Below are 20961 nucleotides of genomic sequence, written 5' to 3'. Positions count from 1 at the left end.
TCTTTCACCTTTCAGAATCAGTTTTTGTGGGGGTTTTTGTGGTGTTGTTGTTTTTTTCCCCAAAAAAATGACTGGAGAATGGAGATTGGGGAGGGAGGACTTCCTTGGAATATGAATGAAGCAGAGGTGTGGAGGCAGAAATGTTTCCTGGTCCTGGAGTTTAGGATTTCCCTTTCTTTGAAAGGCTTATAGGCCCTAGTTTATTTTCCCTAAGGAAATAGGTAGCTGAGGAGGTGTGGTGCAGATGTTGACTCCCTCTATACCCCTCTTTGGATTCTGTTAAAAATGAAACCCTCACCCAAGGCTCTATGAAGAGACAGGCATATACATATATGTATATACAGCATCAGTTAGTAAAGGACTTTAGAAATCAACTATTTCCATTCCATTTCATAGGTGAGGAAACAGACCCCTTCCACCTTCCCCTCCCCTACAAAAAAGGTAAAGTGGCTTTTCCCTGAGACTCGGGATATTAATCCATCATTTCAGATTCTCTGACTCAATCTAGTACACTTTATACCTCTGCACAAGGCTGCCTCATAAGGAGACTTTTAAAGCAGGAATCTTTCCAGCACCTGTTTGGATGTTCTTCAAAATTCTAAAAATTTCTTTGCCCTTTGTCAATGCTCTCCTTCAACTAAAGGAAACTCCTAAATTAAAGGTTTTAACCAACAACACTGGAAATGACAAAAAGTACTACCTACAGTTCTTATTGTTGTTGGAACCTGCCTCACTGGTGTGCTGGGCTCTTCTGGAGGGTGGAGGTGGGGGTGGTAATTAATGAAGCCAAACCACAGAAGAGGAAAATGGAGAGGGCAGGACCAAAATAAGCCAATTATAGGGGAAACTGCATTTCTAGACCAGAGGGTGGAGAGCTTCAATCCTAACCCAGGGAGTAGGTTTTTCCCCCAGTCACTGCCTGGAGCTGGGAGAAGCAACTGGGAGAACTTTCCGTGGGACCCCCAATACTGCACTGTTTTTATATTCACTATGAATTCGAGGGTGGCCCTGATCCTCCTAGTTCTCTCCATTGTCACCATTTTTGCTCTGGTTTGTGTCCTGTTGACTGGTGGTGGGGTTGTCTCCAGCCAACCTCCCCACTGCCCCTCAAGGTCCCCTGCCAGTCAGTTTTGGCTGCATTCTAACAGGAGCCGACTGTTCTCAGATCTGACCCAGGAGGAGCTGGCCTCTGTGATGCGCTTCCTGACCCAGCAGCTGGGGATAGGGTTTGTAGATGCACGCCATGCCAACCCATCAGACAACTGTATCTACTCAGTGGAGTTACAGCTGCCTTCCAAAGCTGCAGCACTAGCCCACCTGGATGGGGGAAAACCACCACCTCCCCGTGAAGCTCTAGTTGTGGTCTTCTTTGGCCATCAGGCCCAGCCTAATGTGAGTGAATTTGTGGTGGGGCCGCTGCCAAGCCTCTCCTATCTTCGAGATGTGACTGTAGAACGCTATGGGGGTCCTATCCCTTATTATCGGCGCCCTATGCTTAGGACTGAGTTTGCCCAGCTTTGGAGGCACTTGAAGGAAGTGGAGCTGCCCAAAGCACCTGTCTTTCTGACTTCGGTCTTCAATTACGATGGCTCTTCTTTAGCGCCTGTGCCCTCACCTTCTCATGGTTTTGGATCAGGGGAGCGTACCACCTGGCTTGCCCTTTACCACAATGTCTCAGGTGCTGGCCTTTTTTTGCATCCTGTGGGGCTGGAGCTGCTCTTAGATCATGGGGACCTGGACCCTGCTCGATGGTCTGTTCAGAAGGTCTACTATCAAGGCTACTACTATGAGGACCTGGGCCAATTGGAACAAAAGTTCAAGGCTGGCCAAGTGGATGTGGTTAGGATCGATCCACCCTTACCAGATGGGGCATCATCATCCTTGAGGCCTCAGGTACCTCCAGGCCCTCCTCCTCCTCTACAGTTCTCACCCCAGGGTCCTCGATATAGTGTCCAGGGTAGTCAAGTAGCCTCTCCATTTTGGACATTTACTTTTAGCCTTGGGGTATTCAGTGGCATGAGGATTTTTGATGTGCGGTTCCAGGGGGAGCGGGTGGCTTATGAGATCAGTGTCCAGGAATGTCTCTCCATCTATGGTGCTGACTCACCTAAGACGATGATGACCCATTACTTGGATAGCACTTACGGAATTGGTCGACACAGCCGAGGACTCATTCGGGGAGTGGATTGCCCCTATTTAGCCACCATGGTGGATGCCTATGTGCTGGTGGACCAGGGGACAGCTCAGTTGCTCCCTGGGGCCCTATGTGTATTTGAGGAGGCACAGGGGATGCCTCTTCGAAGACACCATAACCAGGCACAGGGTCGTTACTTTGGTGCTGTGGTTGGTTCAGCTCTTGTTATCCGGTCGGTGTCATCTGTGGGCAACTATGACTACATCTGGGACTTCGTATTACACCCTCATGGAGCACTTGAGGGACGAGTCCATGCTACAGGCTATATCAATACAGCCTTCCTAGGTGGGGGAGAAAATACCCTTCACTTTGGGAACCGTGTGGGGGGACATGTTCTGGGGACAGTGCACACTCATGCCTTTCACTTCAAGCTGGACCTGGATGTAGCAGGTAATTTGGGATTGGGGACAAGGACTCTCTAGGAAGGAGGATCCAAAACAGCAGTCTGGAGTGGGAGGGTGTAATGAGAGCACCACACAAATAGTATAATGCATTGGGTGGGAGTGGCCTAAGGGATTCTGTTGGCCATTTTATGATGGATTGGGCACAGCCCATGAAACAGGTTATCGAGCATCTGACAAGTTTTCCCCACTCACATTCGCAAGTTAGCATTATTAAATTATTTTAGGTTTTCTGTTTCTGCCTATGCTTTAATCTTCTCACAATACGGTTTGGGGTTTAGTGATGTTGCAAGGTGGATGCTGTGGGCAACTGCATAAACCTACAGGGGTCAAGGTGTTCTGGATGAGTTGGGTGGTTACCAACAGAATGGCTGTTGGAGCCAAAGGGAAAGTAGGAAAGTGGCCTGTGTCACCTAATAATCACTGATGTTGTAGAGCCCTTAACAGATAACATTTCAGTTGAGCTCAACAACTCCATGTGAGGCAGGAACAATAGATACTATTACTCCCCATTGCACAAATGGGGAAACCTGAAGGAGATTGAGTGACTTTCCCCACATTGGCCATGGTTTGAACTCCCAAGTTTTCCTGTCTCTTACTAAGTCCAACACTATAATAGCTGGCATTTATGGCATACCTTTATGTGTCTCAATGGTTATATACCTGAGCCTAAAAATAAAGGCTACCAGTGTACAACAGGAGTGAATGGAATAGGTAGAAGTTGGGAACTAATAGAAGAAAGCTCCCTTGCAACATAGGATTTCCATTGATCAAATGATGTCCCCTTAAGCATCTCAACAAGTCATTTGAAAGTCATCCCATTGTTCCTGCAAGTTACATGGGAGATCTATTTCATGCATGCAATGGGAGTTTCCTCCCCATCATTCAGTGTACAGAGGATGGAGACTGGCAGTGAGATCTGTCAAAGTCATCAGCACAGGATTTGGAGCTGGAGGGATCTTTGGAGATCATCTTTTTACATTTTTCCTAATTTTATTCTAATTTTGATTTTAACTATCTAAAAAGCAAATTAAATACCAAATGAAATATGTTTGCTTTTTGTATTCTTTCCAGTCTGTCTTCAGTTCCATTCAGCTTTTTTCCTATTTCCTTCTTCCCTTTCCTCTCCCTCTCCTTCCCTCCCTTCCATAATAGTCAGTGTATATAGTTCTGATTCAGTTTTCTTGATTTACATCTTTTGCCACAGATCTTTACATTTTTCCTTGTATATAATATGTGTATATAATATTATTGTATATATGTATGTGTATTTGTGCACATACACATTCAATAGAGCCATAGAGAGAGGGACTGGGCCTATGATTTCATTGATCTAGAGAACTCCAGATGAGGAAACTCCCTCTGCCAATGCAGGCTGTTACCTCTTCAATTTATAGCCAGGGCGTGACAAGGCTTGAACCCAGGTATTCCTAGTTCCAAGACCAGCTCTCAAAGTACTAATATTGCAATAATATGCCATACTATATTTTGCCATTCTTGGGCATATATATATTTTTTGCTATTACAAATAAAACAGTTATGAATATTTTTCATAGAAATATACTTTCATGTTATTTTATGTTTTATAATATATTTTAAAATATTTTATTTTATCCCACTTGTGATATTTTAAGGGCAAAGTCCTATAGGAAGGGTAAAACAAAAGTTATGACTTTTTTTTTAATGTTGACATAATGCCGCTCTCCAAAATCTTTGTACCAGTCTACAATTCCACTAATGATATACTAAAAGTTAGTTTCCTTGTAACCTCACCAATTTTAAATTATTATTTTTGCTATTTTTCTCATTCTGGCTAAACATGAGGTGGTAATTCTTCTGAATTGTCTGTGTCTCATTGTTCCACTGATCATATACATGTGTGACATATATATGTAAGATCTTTAGAGATTTTGTGTTAGATTTAATCTGAAATTTGTTCTAAATACTTTTCCCCAAAATGCCTTAATTTCAGAAGTATTTTTTGCATTGCAAAATCTTATTATTGTGTAGTGAAAACCATTTTTATCTCCAATAACTTTAACTTGTTTGATTAAAATATCCCTCCTTTCCCTAGTCAAGATAATTATAATATGACTCCTTTTCCTAATTTAAAAAGATATTTAGGTAGCAACCCACTCATTTTATAAATGAGGAAACAACTCCAGGGAGGAAGTTGCTTGCCAAAATCACACAGGTAGTAAGTAGCGTCAGGATTTGTGCCCAAGTTCTTTGACTCAAAATTCAATACCCAGGGATCAAGGAGCTAGCACAGTAGATAGAGTACGAGGTCTAGAGTCAGGGGAGCCTGGGTTCAAATCTGACATTAGATACTTCCTTATTTGTGTGACCCTAGGCAAGTCACTCAACCCCATTTGCCTAGTTCTTGATGTTCTTCTGACTTAGAACTGATACTAAGGCAGAAAGTAAGGGTTTAAAAAAATACCCAGGGTGGCTAGGTAAGATCCTCCAGGAAGATTCTCTGACTGATGTAGTATTTGAGTTGAACTTTAAGGAATGACTAGGAATTCAGTAGGAAAAGGCAGGAGTGAGCATTACATAGAATGCACAGCAAACACTGCTTTTAAAACCAAAGTTGTAAGAGGACAAGCAACATGAGCTATGTTTAGAGGGCATAAAATAGTCCAACTTGACTGTAGAATAAGAGTTCGAGGGGAGTAACATAGAGGTAAGGCTGCAAAGGTATGGTGATTGGTGGTTATTGAGAGTGGAGGACTCTAAATACTGATCAGAGAAATTTGAACTTGAGAAGATGGTTTTTGATCCAAGGAGTAACATGACTAGTTTCCAGTAAGAATTCTGGCAATGGTATACAGGGTGGTTTTGAGGAATGTAGGGCAGGCAAGGTAAATGGATAATAGAGATTGGAGACCTATGAAAAAATTTTTGCAAGGGGGCAGCTAGGTGGCTCCGTGGATAGAAGGCCAGGTCTGGAGTCAAGGGGACCTGGGTTCAAATTTGACCTCAGACACTTCTTAGCTATTTGACCCTGGGCAAGTCACTTAACACTGTTTGCCTAGTCTTTGCCTTTCTCTCTTACAGTTACTAAGAAAGTAAGGGTTATTGAACAAAAAGAGGGGAGCATGAATGCGAAAAGTATAGCCATGCAAGCAAACAAGACCAAGGAACTGATTGGATGTGAAAGTTAAGGAGAGGCAGCTAGGTGACTCAGTAGATAGAGAGCTGGGCCTTGAACATAGAAGGTCCTGGGTTCAAATATGAGCTCAGATACTTTCTAACTGCATGATCCTGGGCAAATCACTTAACCTCCCTTGCCTAGCCCTTACCTGCTCTTATGCCTTGGAACTGATACATAGTATTGATTCCAAGATAGGTAAGGATTTTTTAAAAGAAAAAAAAGGAGAGGGAGTGGTCAAAGATAGCTCTATGATTATTATGAAGGGGATAAGGAGGGGAGAAGAGGAACTAAGTGAACAGTGAATGCCACAAAGAAACAGTAGTCAGAAGGGAGGAGCAGGTTAAGAGGGGAAAGATGATAAGCTTAAATCTGGACTTACTACATTTGAGGGAAGAGGAAGAAAGTTTAGGAGGACAATAAATGAGAAAGGACAATAATAGCTTGACAAATGGTAAGGAAAGGGCAGGCTTGGTAGGGTAGGGGAAACCTAAGCACGTCCAAAGGCAGATGGGAAGAAGCCAAAGAAGAGGGAAAGATGAGATTGTGGAGAGAGAATATGATAAAGCAAGTCCTATGCCTGGAAGAAAAGGAATTGAGGAGGATTGTCAGGGGATTAGCCCTGGCAAGGGAAGAGTTGCAAGGGAATTACTCTCTGAGACCAGAAAGAAGCAAGAATATGAAGATAAGTTGACAGGTTTTAGAGGGTGGAATAGACAAGAGAGAACTCGTGATCTTAGAGGTGGAGGTAAGGGACATTGTCAGAGGAGATGGGGAGAGAGTGGAGTTCTGACTATTTTAGAGGAAAAGATGTGAGGCAGCTGTGGGGAATAAAATAGGCAATCAATCAGAAATGAGTCACTTTTTCATCACCTCTCATATTTGTATGGGGGGGGGGAGTCTGAGTTGCTTTCAAATAATGTAATCCAGCCCCTCCCGTGCCTCACTCCTGCAGGGTTAGAAAATTGGGTGCTGACAGAGGATGTGATGTTTGAACCCCTTACTGTGCCTTGGAGTCCTGAACACCAGCTGCAACGTCCACAGCTGACAAGGCAGACACTGGACACAGAGAATAAGGCAGCCTTCTTCCTGGGAGATACCCTCCCCAGATACCTCTACCTTGCCAGCAACCACACCAATACCTGGGGTCATCGCCGTGGATACCGGGTCCAGATCCATAGTCCTCTTGGAGTACATCTACCCCTTGAGACCTCCATGGAGAAGGCATTCAGCTGGGGAAGGTGAGGAAGGAAGGGTGGGAAGTATCAGAAAGAAACTCACTAGTTCCCCATTTCTCCTTCCAAACCAAAGGGAAGTGAGATGGGCAACAGTATCCCCCAGTATCTGGACAGAAGACTCACTATATAAGTGTTCTGCCCCTCCAACAGTCACCCCACTCCCCAACAAGTGCCCTAAGGCTTACCTGAAGCCCTTACCTCATACTTAGGTACCAGCTGGCAGTGACTCGAAGGAAAGAGGAGGAGCCACAGAGCAGTAGCATCTACAACCAGAATGATCCCTGGACACCAACTGTGGTCTTTGCCAACTTCATTGACAATGAGGTGCTCTCAGGAGAGGTCAGTGGCCCTGGAGTGGGGGTAGGAGAGGAATTACCTAGTTTCCAAGTGGTTCAGTCTTTTTGACTCTAAGATGCCAATCCTTAGATCTTTGGATGGCTGAGCCATTTAGATGGATGGAGACTTCTCTGATGATCAACCAGGGGCAAAAAACACCAACCTAATCATTGAGTGTTGACAATATGCAAAGCAATGTGCTCTAGTGCTGGAGGAGGTCCATGAAAAACAGTTCCCTCACAGATCTTATAGTTTGTTTTTCTAGACTCTTACCTTTTGTCTTAGAATCAATACTGTGTATTGGTTCTAAGGTAGAAGAGAGGTAAGAGCTAGGCAATGGGGGTGAAGTGACTTACCCAGTTAGGAAGTGTCCGAGGCCAAATTTGAACCCAGGACTTCACATCATTAGGCCTGGCTCTCAATCTACTGAGCCACCCAGCTGCCCCCAGATCTTATAGTTTAATAAGGGCATAAGACTCAGAACCACAAGACCTAGAGATAGAAATGGCCTTACAGGTCACCTAATCCAACCCCTTCATTTCCCAATTGAGGAAATTTGAGCTAAGAGAGGTTGTCCTTGCTCAAGATCATGATGAAGATGATAGTAAGTGGCAGAATTGGTATTCAAACCCACATCTGAATCAAAATCCAATTCTTTTTCGACTCATTCATAACTACAAGCCAAAATAATATAGTAATAATAATATAGGTACAACAAAAGGTGAAGTCATCAGGGAATCAGTTGGTGCTGGTTAGGAGAGTCAGGGAAGGCTTTATGGAGGAGCTGGCATTTGAACTGAGCTTTTTTAAGATTTATTTTTATTTTTTCAGTTATATGTAGAAAAAATGTTGACAATTATTTTCTGACATTTTAGAATTCATATTTCTCCCTCTCTTATCCTTCCTCCCTTCTCTGAGGTAGTAAATAGTCTGATATAGGTCCTGCCCATACTTTCATATAATACATAGTTCCATATTGCTCATGTGGTGATGGAAGACACATATCACACATACAATAAAAATCTTATGAAGAAAATAAAGTAGAAGCTGACATGCTTTGATCTGCATTTGGACTCCAACAGTTCCTTCTTTGGCTGTGGAGGGCTTTTTCATCATGATTCCCTTGTAGGTTATCCTGGAAATTTGCTTTGCTGATAATGGCTCAGTCCTTCACAGCTTATCATCATACAATATTTCTGTTACTGTATACATTGTTCTCCTAGTCGTGCTCACTTCACTTTGTGTCAGTTCATATGAGTCTTTCCAGGTTTTTTTGCACTCATCCTGTTCATCATTTCTTATGGAGCAATAGTATTCCATTACAACCATATGCCACGATTTGTTCATCCATTCCCCAAGGGATGGACAACGCCTCAGTTTTCAATTCTTTGCCACTACAAAAAGATCTGCAAAAAATATTTTGGTACAGGTAGGCCCTCTTCCCTTATCTCTGATCTCTTTGGGATACAGACCCAGTCATAGTATTGCTGGGTTAAAGGATAGCATAGTTTTGTGGCCCTTCGAACCTGGTTCCACATTGCTCTCCAGAATGGTCACATCAGTTCACAGTTCCAACAACAGTGCATTAGTGTCCCAATTTTCCCACGTCTTCCAATATTTATCATTTTCTTTTTTGGTCACGTTAGCCAATCTGATAGGGGTTAGGTGGTATCTCAGACTTGTTTTAATGAATTTCTTGAATCAACAGTAATTTGAAGCATTTTTTCATATGATTATAGATTGTTTGATTTCTTCTTCTGAGAACTGTCTGTTCATATCCTTTGACCATTTTTCAATTGGGAAATGCTTTGTATTCTTATAAATTTGACTCATGTACTGAGTTTTAAATACTATATGTGACACAGTGAAGATCGGAACACCATGAACAAGGTACGCAAGCATGAGAGTACAGGACATATCCAGGACACAGTCCAGTTTGATTGGAGGGCAGTCTGTGGAGCAGAGTAGTATTTGATGAGGCTGGAAAGGGCCTACATTGTGGAAGGCCAGGCATGCCGGACAAAGGTATCTGAATTTTATTTGGTAGGCAATAAGCAGCTTTAAAGATATTTGAATAGAGGAACCATGCCTGGATTAATGCATAAAGTTTAATGTTGGCAGCCATGAAAACAATCCATTTAAGAGTAGGAAAGAGGGAAGACTAAGAAGTCCTGGGAAGCTCTTTTGATACTTCAAGAGGATGATGATGAAGGTAAGTACTAGAATGGTGAAACTGGGATCAGAGAGGAGAAGACAGATGTAGGAAAGGTTTCAAACATAAAAACAACAGAATTTGGCAAACCAATTGCATATGGATAACTAGATGATTGGGTGACAAAAAAAAAATTGAAGGAGGAGCAGTGTTAGTAAAATTCTCTTTTGGACATGCCAAGTTTGAGGTATTTCTCCAGTGAGAGACTTCTTAGAGACAGTTGTAGATATTGATGTAAAGTTTAGGGCAGGGCTGGAGATATAGATGTATGAATCACCCAAATAAAGAAGAGACGGAAAGAGAGAAGTATTAATTACCTACTTGTGCCAGGCACTAAGCTAAATACCTTATAAATATCTCAATTGATAAAGGGGCGGGCAGCTAAGTGATAAAGTGGATAGAGTGCCAGGCCTGGAATCAGGAAGACCTAAGTTCAAATCTAGCCTCAGACCCTTGCTAGCTGTGTGACCCTGGGCAAGTCACATCATCCTGTTTGCCTCAGTTTCCTAGTCTGTAAAATGAACTAGAGAAGGAAATAGCAAATCACTCCAGTATCTTTGCCGAGAAAACCCCAAAGGGGTCATGGAGAGTCTGACCTGGCTGAACCACAATGATGATGGGGGGGGAGGGTGATATTTGAAAGCTATAGGGTTGGAGAAGACTACGTGGGGAAGAATGTAGAGGGAGAAAATCAAGGGCCAAAGAGGAACATCTATCTTGATGCTGAGGAATGAACAAAAAAGAGAGATGGAGCTATTAAGAGAGAGGGGAGAGGAGAACCCCAGAGAATGTGATGCCTCTGAAGCCAAGGAATGAGAAAATAAAATAGGAGGATGCTGTGGTCAATGTTAAAAAGGACCCCAAATTTAAGGAAAAAGACTGAAAAAAGGCCCTTGGGGCCACAGTCACCCCACAGAGAGCAGTTTCAGCAGAGGGCGGAGGGCGGAAGCCACCAGGCCAGTGAGGAAGAGAAGACCCCTCCCATCCTCACTGGATCCCTAAGGGGAAGTGTGACTATTGGGCTGGTTGTCAAACTGAGTTCCGTCTGAGAGTGACACTGGGGGTGGGGGTGGGGTGGGGGCGGAGTGGGTGCAGTTGGCGCCTCACTGCCGTGGCTCTCATTCTCTCCTGTTTTCCTCAGGACCTGGTTGCCTGGGTTACCACCAGCTTTCTGCATATTCCCCATGCGGAGGACATCCCCAACACGGTGACTCCGGGAAATGGCGCTGGTTTCTTCCTCCGGCCCTACAACTTCTTTGACGAGGATCCCTCCGCCTTCTCCCCAGATGCTGTTTACTTTCGGGATGACCAGGATGCTGGGCTCTGCGATGTCAACCCCATCGCCTGCCTCCCAGACTTGGCTGCCTGTGTGCCTGATCTGCCTCCATTCTCCTACTATGGCTTCTAATCCTGCTTGGAACCCTGACATCTGGCCCTGGTCTTTCTCCTCCTCCTCCTTCTTCTTCTCCATCTTAACACGCCCACTTACATTCTTTTTTTTTTTCCTCTTAAATCCTTTCCTTCTGCCTTAGAATCAATACTATGGATTGGTTCCAAGGCAGAAGAGCAGAAAAGTCTAGGTAATGGGGACTAAGTGACTTGTCCAGGGTCACACATTTCTTTGTTTCTTTTTTAAACCCTTACCTTCTGCCTTAGAATCAATTCTGAGTATTAGTTCCAAAACAGAAGAGTGGTAAGGGCTAGGCAATGGGATTAAAGTGACTTCTCCAGGGTCACACATTTCTTTTTCTTTTTTTTTTAACCCTTACATTTTATCTTAGAATCAATACTGAGTATCAGTTCCAAGACAGAAGGGCAGTAAGGGCTAGGCAGTGGGGGTTAAGTGACTTTCTCAGGGTCCTACAGCTAGGAAGTATCTAAGGCCACATTTGAACTCAGGACCTGTCTCTAGACCTGGCCTTCTATCCACTGAGCCACCTAGCTGCACCCTTGTACATTTGTAAAATCAGTGGGGAGTCTACTCCATACATCCCTTCAGAATTCATCCCCAGCTTGCTCTTAATTTTTCTTCTTCCTCATTTTCTTTTCACTTTGATTCTTTAAAAAATTAAACTTTCTCCACCCTCTCTCAGGAATATTCATAAGGGATGGGGTGCATGAGGGGAAGAATAAGAAAGATGGCTGTGAGAAAGGGAAAGAAGGAAGCTCTTGGGGGTTGGGAAAATAAGTTTCCTTGGAAGCTGAACAACACTTTGCTGCTAAAGGAAAGAACACATCTGGATGCGGGAGGGGGGGAGGACAGGGTGGAAGAGGCGGAGGGAGGCTGGAGATGGGGGTGGGTAGAAGGAAGGGCCATGCCAAGGAGCCCCATCTCTCCTCCACATTCTTCTCGTCCTCTCTTTCCCCATTTCATCTTGAATAACTGCCCGTGGTGGGCCATGCCTCCCAGCTCTGACCCTGGAAGCAGGCCCTGATGGGAAATGTAGATCCTTATATGTTACAGCTGAGGTCCCGGCTCCCCCTCCCCCCCTCCGGTTCCGCCTGACCCTCCCCTCCCAGCCCGGCCCGCCCCTGGTCCTCCCCCCTGCTGCTCTGGCCCTACACATTCCCTATGTCTCTGCAGTCTGGCAACCTCGCCCTGTGGCGCATGCATGTAAGCCCAAGCAGTCCTCGAGTTTGAAAGAAAGTTCCTGGCCTGGGCCGGCAGGAGATACCCCACCCCTTTCTCTTTGGGTCCGGCCTCTCTGATTCTCCACGTGACCATGAACCTGAAAACAGCCCTGGTGCTCCTGGTTCTCTCCATCATCACCATCTTTGCCTTGGTTTGCGTCCTGCTGACAGGGAGGGGTGGGGATGCTTCCAGCCAACCTCCCCGGTGCTCCTCACTGAACACCAAGAGCCAGCTCCGGCCACATCCCGTCCAGAGCCGAATCTTCTCCGACCTGACCCGGGAGGAGTTGGCCTCAGTGATGGGCTTCCTGACCCGGCAGTTGGGGTCAGGGCTGGTGGATGCAAGCCGAGCCATCCCATCTGATAACTGCGTCTACTCGGTGGAGCTGCACCTGCCTCCCAAGGCTGTAGCCTTGGCCCACCTGGACAGGGGGGGACCCCCACCTCCTCGAGAGGCCCTAGCCCTTGTCTTCTTTGGCCAACAGGCCCGACCCAATGTGAGTGAACTGCTGGTGGGACCACTGCCTAACCCCTCCTACCTGCGGGACGTGACTGTAGAACGTCATGGGGGGCCCCTCCCCTACCACAGGCGCCCACTGTCCACGAAAGAAATGGAAGAAATGAACAAGATGATCACTGACCGCGTGTTGCCTCTTGCCGCTGGTCTCCTCCATCGTTGTTGCTACCACAATGGGAAGAACCTGTTGTCGGTGACCTCTGCGCCCAGAGGCCTGCGCTCTGGGGATCGGGTCACCTGGTTTGGCATCTACTACAATGTCCAAGGTGCGGGCCTTTATCTCCACCCTGTGGGGCTAGAGCTGCTCATAGACCATGGAGCCCTGGACCCCGCTCGATGGACCGTTCAGCAAGTCTTCTACAATGGTCGCTATTATAAGAGCATGGGCTACCTAGAGCAAGAGTTTGAGGGAGGTCGGGTGGAGGTTGTAGAGATGGCACCCAATGGCACCAAAGTTGCCTCCTCTCTCAGGCCTCGAGTTCCTCCAGGCCCCCCTCCCCCACTGCAGTTTTCCCCCCAGGGCCCTCGATTCAGTGTCCAAGAAAGTCAAGTGGCCTCTCCACTCTGGACCTTCACCTTTAGCCTGGAGTTGTACAGCGGTATGAGGATCTTTGATGTCCGGTTCCAGGGGGAGCGAATAGTCTATGAGCTTAGCCTCCAGGAGGCTTTGACTATCTATGGTGGCAACTCCCCAGCAGCCATGCTAACTCGCTATTTAGATGGCAATTTTGGCATGGGCTTGTTCTCCACACCACTGACCCGAGGAGTGGACTGTCCGTACCTGGCCACCTATGTGGACTGGGACTTCCTTGCAGATTCTGGGACTCCAAGGACAGTCCGTGATGCTCTGTGCATATTTGAACAGAACCAGGGCATCCCCCTGCGGCGGCACCATTCCGATATCTACTCCTATTATTATGGGGGCCTCCCAGGGACAGTGTTGATCCTCAGGTCTGTGTCCACTCTGCTCAATTATGATTATGTATGGGACATGGCCTTTCATCCCAACGGAGCCATAGAAGTCAAATTTCATGCCACCGGCTATATCAGTTCATCCTTTCTGTTTGGTGCTGGCCGAAGATACGGGAACCAGGTTGGGGAGCACACCCTGGGCACCATCCATACCCATGCTGCTAACTTCAAAGTCGATCTGGACGTGGCAGGTGAGGGAGTCCCGTAGCTCCTACAGGAAAAGGTAGAAGGGAGAGGGAAGAAGTTTGAAATCTCTTTTGCTTTATGTTTGATAACTTGAAATAATGCACCCATTAATTTATTTGACAAATGTATATCAAGCATTTACTGTGTGCAAAGGACAAAGTGGGGTAAAGTATCATATACAAAGAAGTTCTCTAGAAGTTTATAGTCTAATAGGGGAGATAAGATGGATGTATAAAATGACCATGATTCAAAGAAGAGTGTCACAGATGCTGGATAGAATGTTGTATGAGTTCATTGGAGGGAGAGATTGAATTTAGTTGGGGAAAATCAGGGAAGGTTTCATGGAGGAGGAGAATTTGAGCTGGGTTCAAAGCACAGGAAGTCAGGTGAAGATAGGAAAGAGGACATTCCAGAAGGATATAGTGTGAGCCAAGAGTCAAGGAACATAGAGTTTACAGGGAGAGATGGGAACAGTAAAATACAGTTTGACTGGAAGCATAGGATACAAATAAGGGAACTGTAGGAGATAGGTTAGGAAAAGAAGATGACAACCAGAAAATAAGGACCTTGAATGTCAGGATAAGAATTTTGTAGGATGCTCAAAGCTGGATATTAGTAAAACTACTTTTAGTTATTTAGGGGCTGATTTTTATGGTTGTTGATTTTGGATCTGATTTTTAAAAGCATTTTAAAAAACTATTTGAGCTGTTGTTTTAATTATTTATACTCTTCTGTCTCCCGTGATCCTGGGGATCAAAATTCACCCATGATTTTCAATTTGTTTTCTTGCTTTTAAGTTTCAGAACACCTTAAAGGACTTTCACATAAGACTTTTTACATGACAAAGTCATGGGAAATATTAGGCCTCAAGGAACAGTCTGTAGCCTATGATCTCATTTCTCTTTCCTGGTTTCCCTGGAGGATTCTGAGTGTTTCTCAAGTCTAACTTGGGCCCAAGAGCTCATGATTTTAGTTCCCTCTGGCCCTGATTTCTTCAACCAAAGCAGAGCAGGGGGCACTGGCTTTGCATTTTGCTGTGGCTACATCCCAATCCCAGTCTCTAAGGGATTTGTGGGGAGGGAGTATATATGAGCAGGCAAGTCTGGGTCAATTTTGGTTCCCAGGAAATTTCTACCTTTCTCTTATTTCTTCTTCTCCCTCCAACATAGTACATTTGGGCAAGAGGGAAGGGCATGAAAAAATGATAAGTAGCACTTCTACTTCTCAGAGAATCATAGACTTAGGGCTGAGAGAGATTTTAGAAGCCATTATGTTCATCCCCCTCATTTCACAGAGGAAGAAACTTGAGCCCCAGAGAAATTAAATGACTCCCCCATGAGGTTTTCTTAACCTGAATCCCTTGGTCACTGAGGAAGTTTCTGGCAATTGCCCAATCCCTCTGTGGCCTTTCCAGTATACCTTGATTTCCCTGACCTTAGCAAGGGATGAAAACCCTACTCTGTCCTTAACCAAAAGATATATAGTTGTGTAAAGAATATAACTACTCTTCAGTTTAAGAGAAGTGAAAGTAAATTGAACTAATCTTGTTTATGGGGGTTGTAGCTATCCTTTTTTTTTTTAAGTCATTTCCTCATGAAGAATAGAGTTCTTTTTTAGGAGTTTGATCTGCCACTTCATGGCTTCCTTGTGGACAAGTGGCTTCTAGTATTTAGCACAACGCCTAGTGCATAGTAGGTACTTAATACATGCTTATGGATTGACTGACAGAACATACCATTGGTGTCTATTTATGAAAAAAACAACTTATATAGAGTGATTTGAGTTTTTGGCTGTGTGTGCAGAAGTTCTTGAGTGGTTTATCATTATCTTCTCCAACATGAGGAAACTGAGACAAATCAGGTTAAGTGACAGGGTCACATAGTTTGTAAGTATCTCAGTCTGGATTTGAACCCTGGAAGATGAGTCTTCCTGACTCTAGGCACAACGCTGTATCCACTGTACCATCTAGGTGTCCACAATGGGGAAGTTCTTGAAAGAAAGCCAGGGTATCATCAGATGAAGACCAGGATTCATTGGAACAGCAGGGATTAATATTAGTGTGGAGAGTTGTTGAAAAAACACCTCCAGGTTTTGGAATAATTTTGCTATATTAGCCAAAGGATGGTGAGGACAGGGTGATCAGAAGGAATGAGATATTTGCAATTTTAACCTGAATTGTTATTTGATTCTACCCCACCTTTTTTCCCCAGCCCTGGGTTTATTGGGAGAGAATCAAGACTAACTGTATAAAGTGTATCCTTGACTTTGTAGGACAAGAGAACTGGGTGGTGGCAGAGGACATGGCATTTGAGTCTAGGCCTGTACCCTGGAACTCAGAGTATAAGATGCAGCAGATGCAGCTGACACAAAAGACACTGGAGACTGAAGACCAGGCAGCCTTCCCCTTTGGGGGCACCACTCCTCGATACATCTACCTGGCCAGTAACCATACCAATGCCTGGGGTCACCGTCGTGGATACCGGATCCAGATCATTAACTTTGCAGGGCAGCCAATGCCCCAGGAGAGCACCATGGAAAGAGCCTTCAGCTGGGGGAGGTCAGGGGTCAGCGCCAACCAGGGGGTGGGGGTGAGGGAGGCACCAGCATATGAGAAACTGCCTTCAGAGGCAGTGAAGGAGATGGAGAATGGTGGATCTTGGGAAGACACTAGAATGGGGTCAGCCAAAGAGTCTAGGCCATCAGTTTCTCTGGAGATCCCTGGGTATGGGGGAGAGACTTCTGTCAGCCTGGAATGGGGGTGGGCCATCCTGCCCATGAGCAGGGGAACAGTCCAGTGAAACCTAGGAAAGCACTATAAGTCCCAAGATAAGTTGAATCATTCAACTCTAATAATGGAAAAGGTAGAGGAAGAAGGGGCAATCTAAAGATCCCTGTTCCTTTTCCCTACTCTCTTCTGGTGGAATTATACCATCTTTCATCTGGAAGCTCTGACCATAATCCCTGATTAGGTACCAACTGGCTGTGACACAGAGGAAGGAGGAAGAGCCTTCGAGCACCAGTATTTATAATCAGAATGATCCCTGGACCCCCACCGTGAACTTCACTGATTTCATCAACAATGAGACCATAGCAGGCAAGGTAGGCAACCCTGGGGAGGGAGAGCAAGGGTGGCAGAATCTCCTTCCCCATGCTTCACTCTCCATCAAACCAGATTCTCATAGAGGGTGGCCACAAGTATTCATTATACTAATTAGGTAAGTATAACATCTTAAAGCAACACCAAGGCTTTGGACTCCCCTTTATACAGTGGAACAGAGTGCTGGGTTCCTTAGAACTGAGCAGATATGCCTACTTGCCTAGGATACATGAGGTCCATAACACCCCCTGGCCTCCCTCAACCAGATTAAAAATGTAATTGGGAATTATTTAACAACAAAAAAATACAAATATAGCAGATCATAAATAATGTCAATATGTGGCTTTCTGAGTCAATATTGCAGCCTGCAGGGCTCCTTATATTGGAGCCTTCTATTTGAGTTTTTCACCAGTACCCTAGAAACCCTTTGGCCTCAGAAGGAGCTGATTCATGCCCTTCTTATGCTTCAATGAAACTCTTCATTAATTCTGTGTGAAAGTGTTCCCAGGTCCTTGTAAGAACATTTGCCAAAGATCCTGGGTAAAACCCAGCAACCCATCTTGAGGCTTATTTTTCAGGTTTTGGCAGTAGCGTGATTTTGCTCTTGACACTGGGTAGAGGGGTCTTAACCCTCAGTGCCAGTCTTTACTACTCTTCTGCCTTAAAACCAATACACAGTGCCATTGAGTAAGATACATTTCCTACTTTGGAAGCTACCACCCACTCTACCATGATCTAGTGTACATACCCTCTTCCTAATGAAGGCATCTTTCCAGATGCCCCACCATACACTGTACCCTCCTTGGCTGTACCACTCTTTCCTTAATAGACAGGGCTCTTGAGATAACCTGGGCAGATAAGACCAAGCTAGGAGACCTAGCTCTGGATCCACCAGAGAGTACTCTGGTTCTATGCAGTGAGAGGAGGGAGGACATGTGTTCCTGTTACTTTGTACAGGCTATCTGCTACCCACTCCCAATTTTCTGCCTCTCCTCTGGTTGAAATGGACTTCTACTCACCCCCACCTTTAAGAATCCCTCCCTTCCAAGGGCAGCTGAGTGGCTCAATGGATAGAGAGCCAGGCCTAGAGACTGGAGGTCCTAGGTTCAAATCTGGATGTGTGACCCTGGGCAAGTCACTTAAACTCCATTGCCTAGCCCTTACTACTCTTCTGCCTTAGAACCAATGAACAGTATTGATTCTAAGATGGAAGGTAAGGGTTTTTTTTTTTTAAAGAATTCCTTCCAGATATAGCTCAGGGACTACCACTTCTTAGAGGCTTTTGGGTACCACTAGCATTCATCACCATCCCCATTTCACCATCCATCTCGCTGTCTTTAGAGCAGAAGCAAGGTGAGAGGGCGAATGTCACCCTTCTTCCCCTCAAATACAATTTACTTGTTGGCCGGCTTCCCTCTGGCTCAGAAGGATAGGATGTTGGCTGTGCTGAGATTCTTTTTCTGAGGGGCTAGAAAAGGAGGTTATTCTGCCAAGCTGGGTCCCCCCTTCTAGGGCCCTTTGTGAGGGATCAGGTTCTGCCTCTCAGAGGCTTCCTTTTGCTTCCTCCTCCTTCAGGACCTGGTTGCCTGGGTGACAGCTGGCTTTTTGCACATTCCTCACGCAGAGGACATCCCTAACACCGTGACTGTGGGGAATGGCGCTGGCTTCTTCCTCCGGCCCTATAACTTCTTCGACGAGGACCCATCTGTCCAGTCTCCTGACGCCGTCTACTTTCAGAATGCCAAGGATGCTGGGGTCTGTGAGGTCAACCCTGCTTCATGCCTTTCAGAGACAGCCGCCTGTGCTCCTGAGCTCCCCAAATTCACCCATGGTGGTTTTAGAACAGGGTCTTAGGGCCTGGCTGTTGACCTCAGCGTTCAGATATGTGAGGAAGTAGGAGCACTGGATTACTGTGTGATTAATACCAGGGCCGAAGCTCTACAGCTGTTCTCTCCACAGCTACCAGACTTTCCTTTTCCTCCCTGGATGTGCAAACCTTTGAGAATCAGTGAATACTAAAGCTCAGGCTCACTTATTCTAAAACTTGGTGGATTGCTGGCTTCAGAGAGGATAAAGGGACGAATCCCCTCACCTGGGGCCCTGGCCCTGGGGTAGGTGGTCAAACTGTGGCCTAAAACATTTAATCTTTTCCCTTCTTTGACTTTTCCCAAATTTGTTGAAATCAGAATGCTTTCAGGATCTTCTTGTTTCTTTCTTTCTGTGAGATTCCTGTTTCCTTATCCCCTAAGGAAATAACAGGTGGGGGAAGGGGGACTTGGGGGTATAATTAGGGATGGGGGAGGAATAGATATTAAGACTGGTGGACATGGCAGCAATGGAGGCCCTTGGAGGTTCCTTGTGGACTCCAGGACAGTCTTACCTAAGCCTCTATTTATTTATAGAGCTACTGAAATGTTCTAATGTGCCTCTCTTCCAACTACATCTCTCTTCCTCTGAGCTTTTATACTCAGTCATCCATGGATATTTATTAAGCACCTACTCTGTGCTAGGCATTGTGCTGGGGCATACAAAGACAAAGAATGGAACAATTCCTACTCTCAAAGTCTTTAGACTCTGACTTTCAATAGACTGTAAGATGGGGGGTGGGGTAGCTATGTGGCTCAGTGGATTGAGAGCCAGGTCTAGAGATGGGAGGTCCTGGGTTCAAATCTGACCTTATAGACTTCCTAGTTGTGTGACCCTGGGCAAGTCACTTAACCCCCGTTGTCTAGCCCTTACCACTCTTCTGCCTTGGAATCAATACACAGCATTGATTCTAAGATGGGAGGTAAGGGTTTAAAAAAAGAGAATGTAAGATCCTTGAGGGCAAAGATCTTGATTTTTTTGTCTTGCACAGTGCTTGGCTCATAGTACATGCTTATAAATGCTTTCAGCTTTTTTTTTTCAGCAACAGGAGAGTGAGATTCTATGACAATGGCACCTGCACCACTTGCACCCCATCCTCCACTCCCATCTCTAATGACCTTAATATCCATCCTCTCCTTCTTGTGGTCTTGAGGATATAGTGGGTGGTGATGTTTTTGATGAGAGGATAATAATTTTTATCTATCCCAGCATAAAGATCACTTCCCCTCAAGTGACAAAATGCCCTTCTCTGGGGACAGATACTCTGTCCATGTATGTCTATATAAAGAAGCAAGTTGTATGGATGTCTGTCACTCTCAGATGTAATAAACATTTTCCTAATGAATCTAATATTGTTTGTACCAGCCAAATAAACTTTTTCCGGGTCCTTATCTTCTCCATGGATAATCGTGTGAGTTATTCATATTCATGTGTGAAATAACAAAAGAAGGATCAAAGCAACAGCAATAGCTTAAATCAGACAATTCTGGAAAGATATTTAGATATCTGGATGGGGCGGAAGAGTGGTGGGAAGGGGAAGGGATCATTTTCTCTAAGGACTGTGGGATTGAGTGCCCACTAGATCAACTAGCATTAAGGAAAAAAACAACTTGTAGTAATTCCTGTAACCTCAATATGTTGCTGCCCCATTGGCTTTTGCCATGTTGGGATTGGTTTAGCCTCATCTAGGCTAACTTCTGACCCCCTTCTTCTCCTCCAATCTCCCCAGTGGCCTCACATCACCTGTCCCTCCTTGGAATGTCTGCATATTCAAATAGGTAGTAAACAGGAACTGAGATGTTTACTCTTGAGGAGTAGAGAGATGGGCAGAAACCAGGATAAATAATTTGTCCACATTCCTAAGAAATTCTGACGTCTCTGGCACTTGCTGCATGCTCCTGTGATGGCTGGCTATCTTGAAAAGTTTTAACTTTCAGTCAGCAACTTTGTCCTGGAAGCATAAGCCTGGGGTGGTAAGAGGGAGCCCCTCCTATTCTCCAACCTAAAACCCTCACGCAGAGGAAGCACAGCCCTATCATATTCTGTGTTGGGGAGAGGGCAGCAGACTCGGTTCAGAGAACAGAGATTTTGAGCAGCTAGCTATGTTCAGTGTATGGGCAGCGGGTGGAGGATCATCAAAGCAGCATCCTGAGACAT

General features: G+C 45.2%; 2 protein-coding genes across 2 annotated transcripts; both read left to right on the top strand.

Moving 5' to 3' along the window:
* Nucleotides 1–686: 686 nt before the first annotated feature.
* Nucleotides 687–11622, top strand: LOC100011232 (amine oxidase copper containing 2). The gene is made up of 4 exons (XM_016430455.2): nt 687–2584; nt 6705–6990; nt 7197–7326; nt 10677–11622. Exons 1-4 carry the CDS (start codon nt 781–783, stop codon nt 10941–10943), a joined length of 2487 nt encoding a protein of 828 aa, XP_016285941.2. The 5' UTR covers nt 687–780; the 3' UTR covers nt 10944–11622.
* A 186-nt stretch (nt 11623–11808) lies between these two features.
* Nucleotides 11809–20200, top strand: LOC107651099 (membrane primary amine oxidase-like). Its single transcript, XM_056816697.1, has 4 exons — nt 11809–13846; nt 16113–16398; nt 16811–16940; nt 18514–20200. The coding sequence occupies exons 1-4, from the start codon at nt 12259–12261 to the stop codon at nt 18790–18792; spliced, it is 2283 nt and encodes a 760-aa protein (XP_056672675.1). The 5' UTR covers nt 11809–12258; the 3' UTR covers nt 18793–20200.
* Nucleotides 20201–20961: the final 761 nt, after the last annotated feature.

The sequence above is a fragment of the Monodelphis domestica genome, chromosome 2 (assembly GCF_027887165.1).
Source record: "Monodelphis domestica isolate mMonDom1 chromosome 2, mMonDom1.pri, whole genome shotgun sequence".
Taxonomy (NCBI): domain Eukaryota; kingdom Metazoa; phylum Chordata; class Mammalia; order Didelphimorphia; family Didelphidae; genus Monodelphis; species Monodelphis domestica.
Note: the sequence above shows the minus strand (reverse complement) of the source record. Positions and strands in the feature narration are given on the sequence as shown.

Bases quoted from the DNA above. Each gene is read 5' to 3' on its own strand.
- LOC107651099 (XM_056816697.1), top strand. From the start codon at position 12,259: ATGAACCTGAAAACAGCCCTGGTGCTCCTGGTTCTCTCCATCATCACC. The intron at 16,399-16,810 runs GTCAGGGGTCAG...ATCCCTGATTAG, and splicing joins AGAGCCTTCAGCTGGGGGAG to GTACCAACTGGCTGTGACAC. The intron at 16,941-18,513 runs GTAGGCAACCCT...CTCCTCCTTCAG, and splicing joins ATGAGACCATAGCAGGCAAG to GACCTGGTTGCCTGGGTGAC.
- LOC100011232 (XM_016430455.2), top strand. From the start codon at position 781: ATGAAGCCAAACCACAGAAGAGGAAAATGGAGAGGGCAGGACCAAAAT. The intron at 6,991-7,196 runs GTGAGGAAGGAA...CCTCATACTTAG, and splicing joins AAGGCATTCAGCTGGGGAAG to GTACCAGCTGGCAGTGACTC. The intron at 7,327-10,676 runs GTCAGTGGCCCT...TGTTTTCCTCAG, and splicing joins ATGAGGTGCTCTCAGGAGAG to GACCTGGTTGCCTGGGTTAC.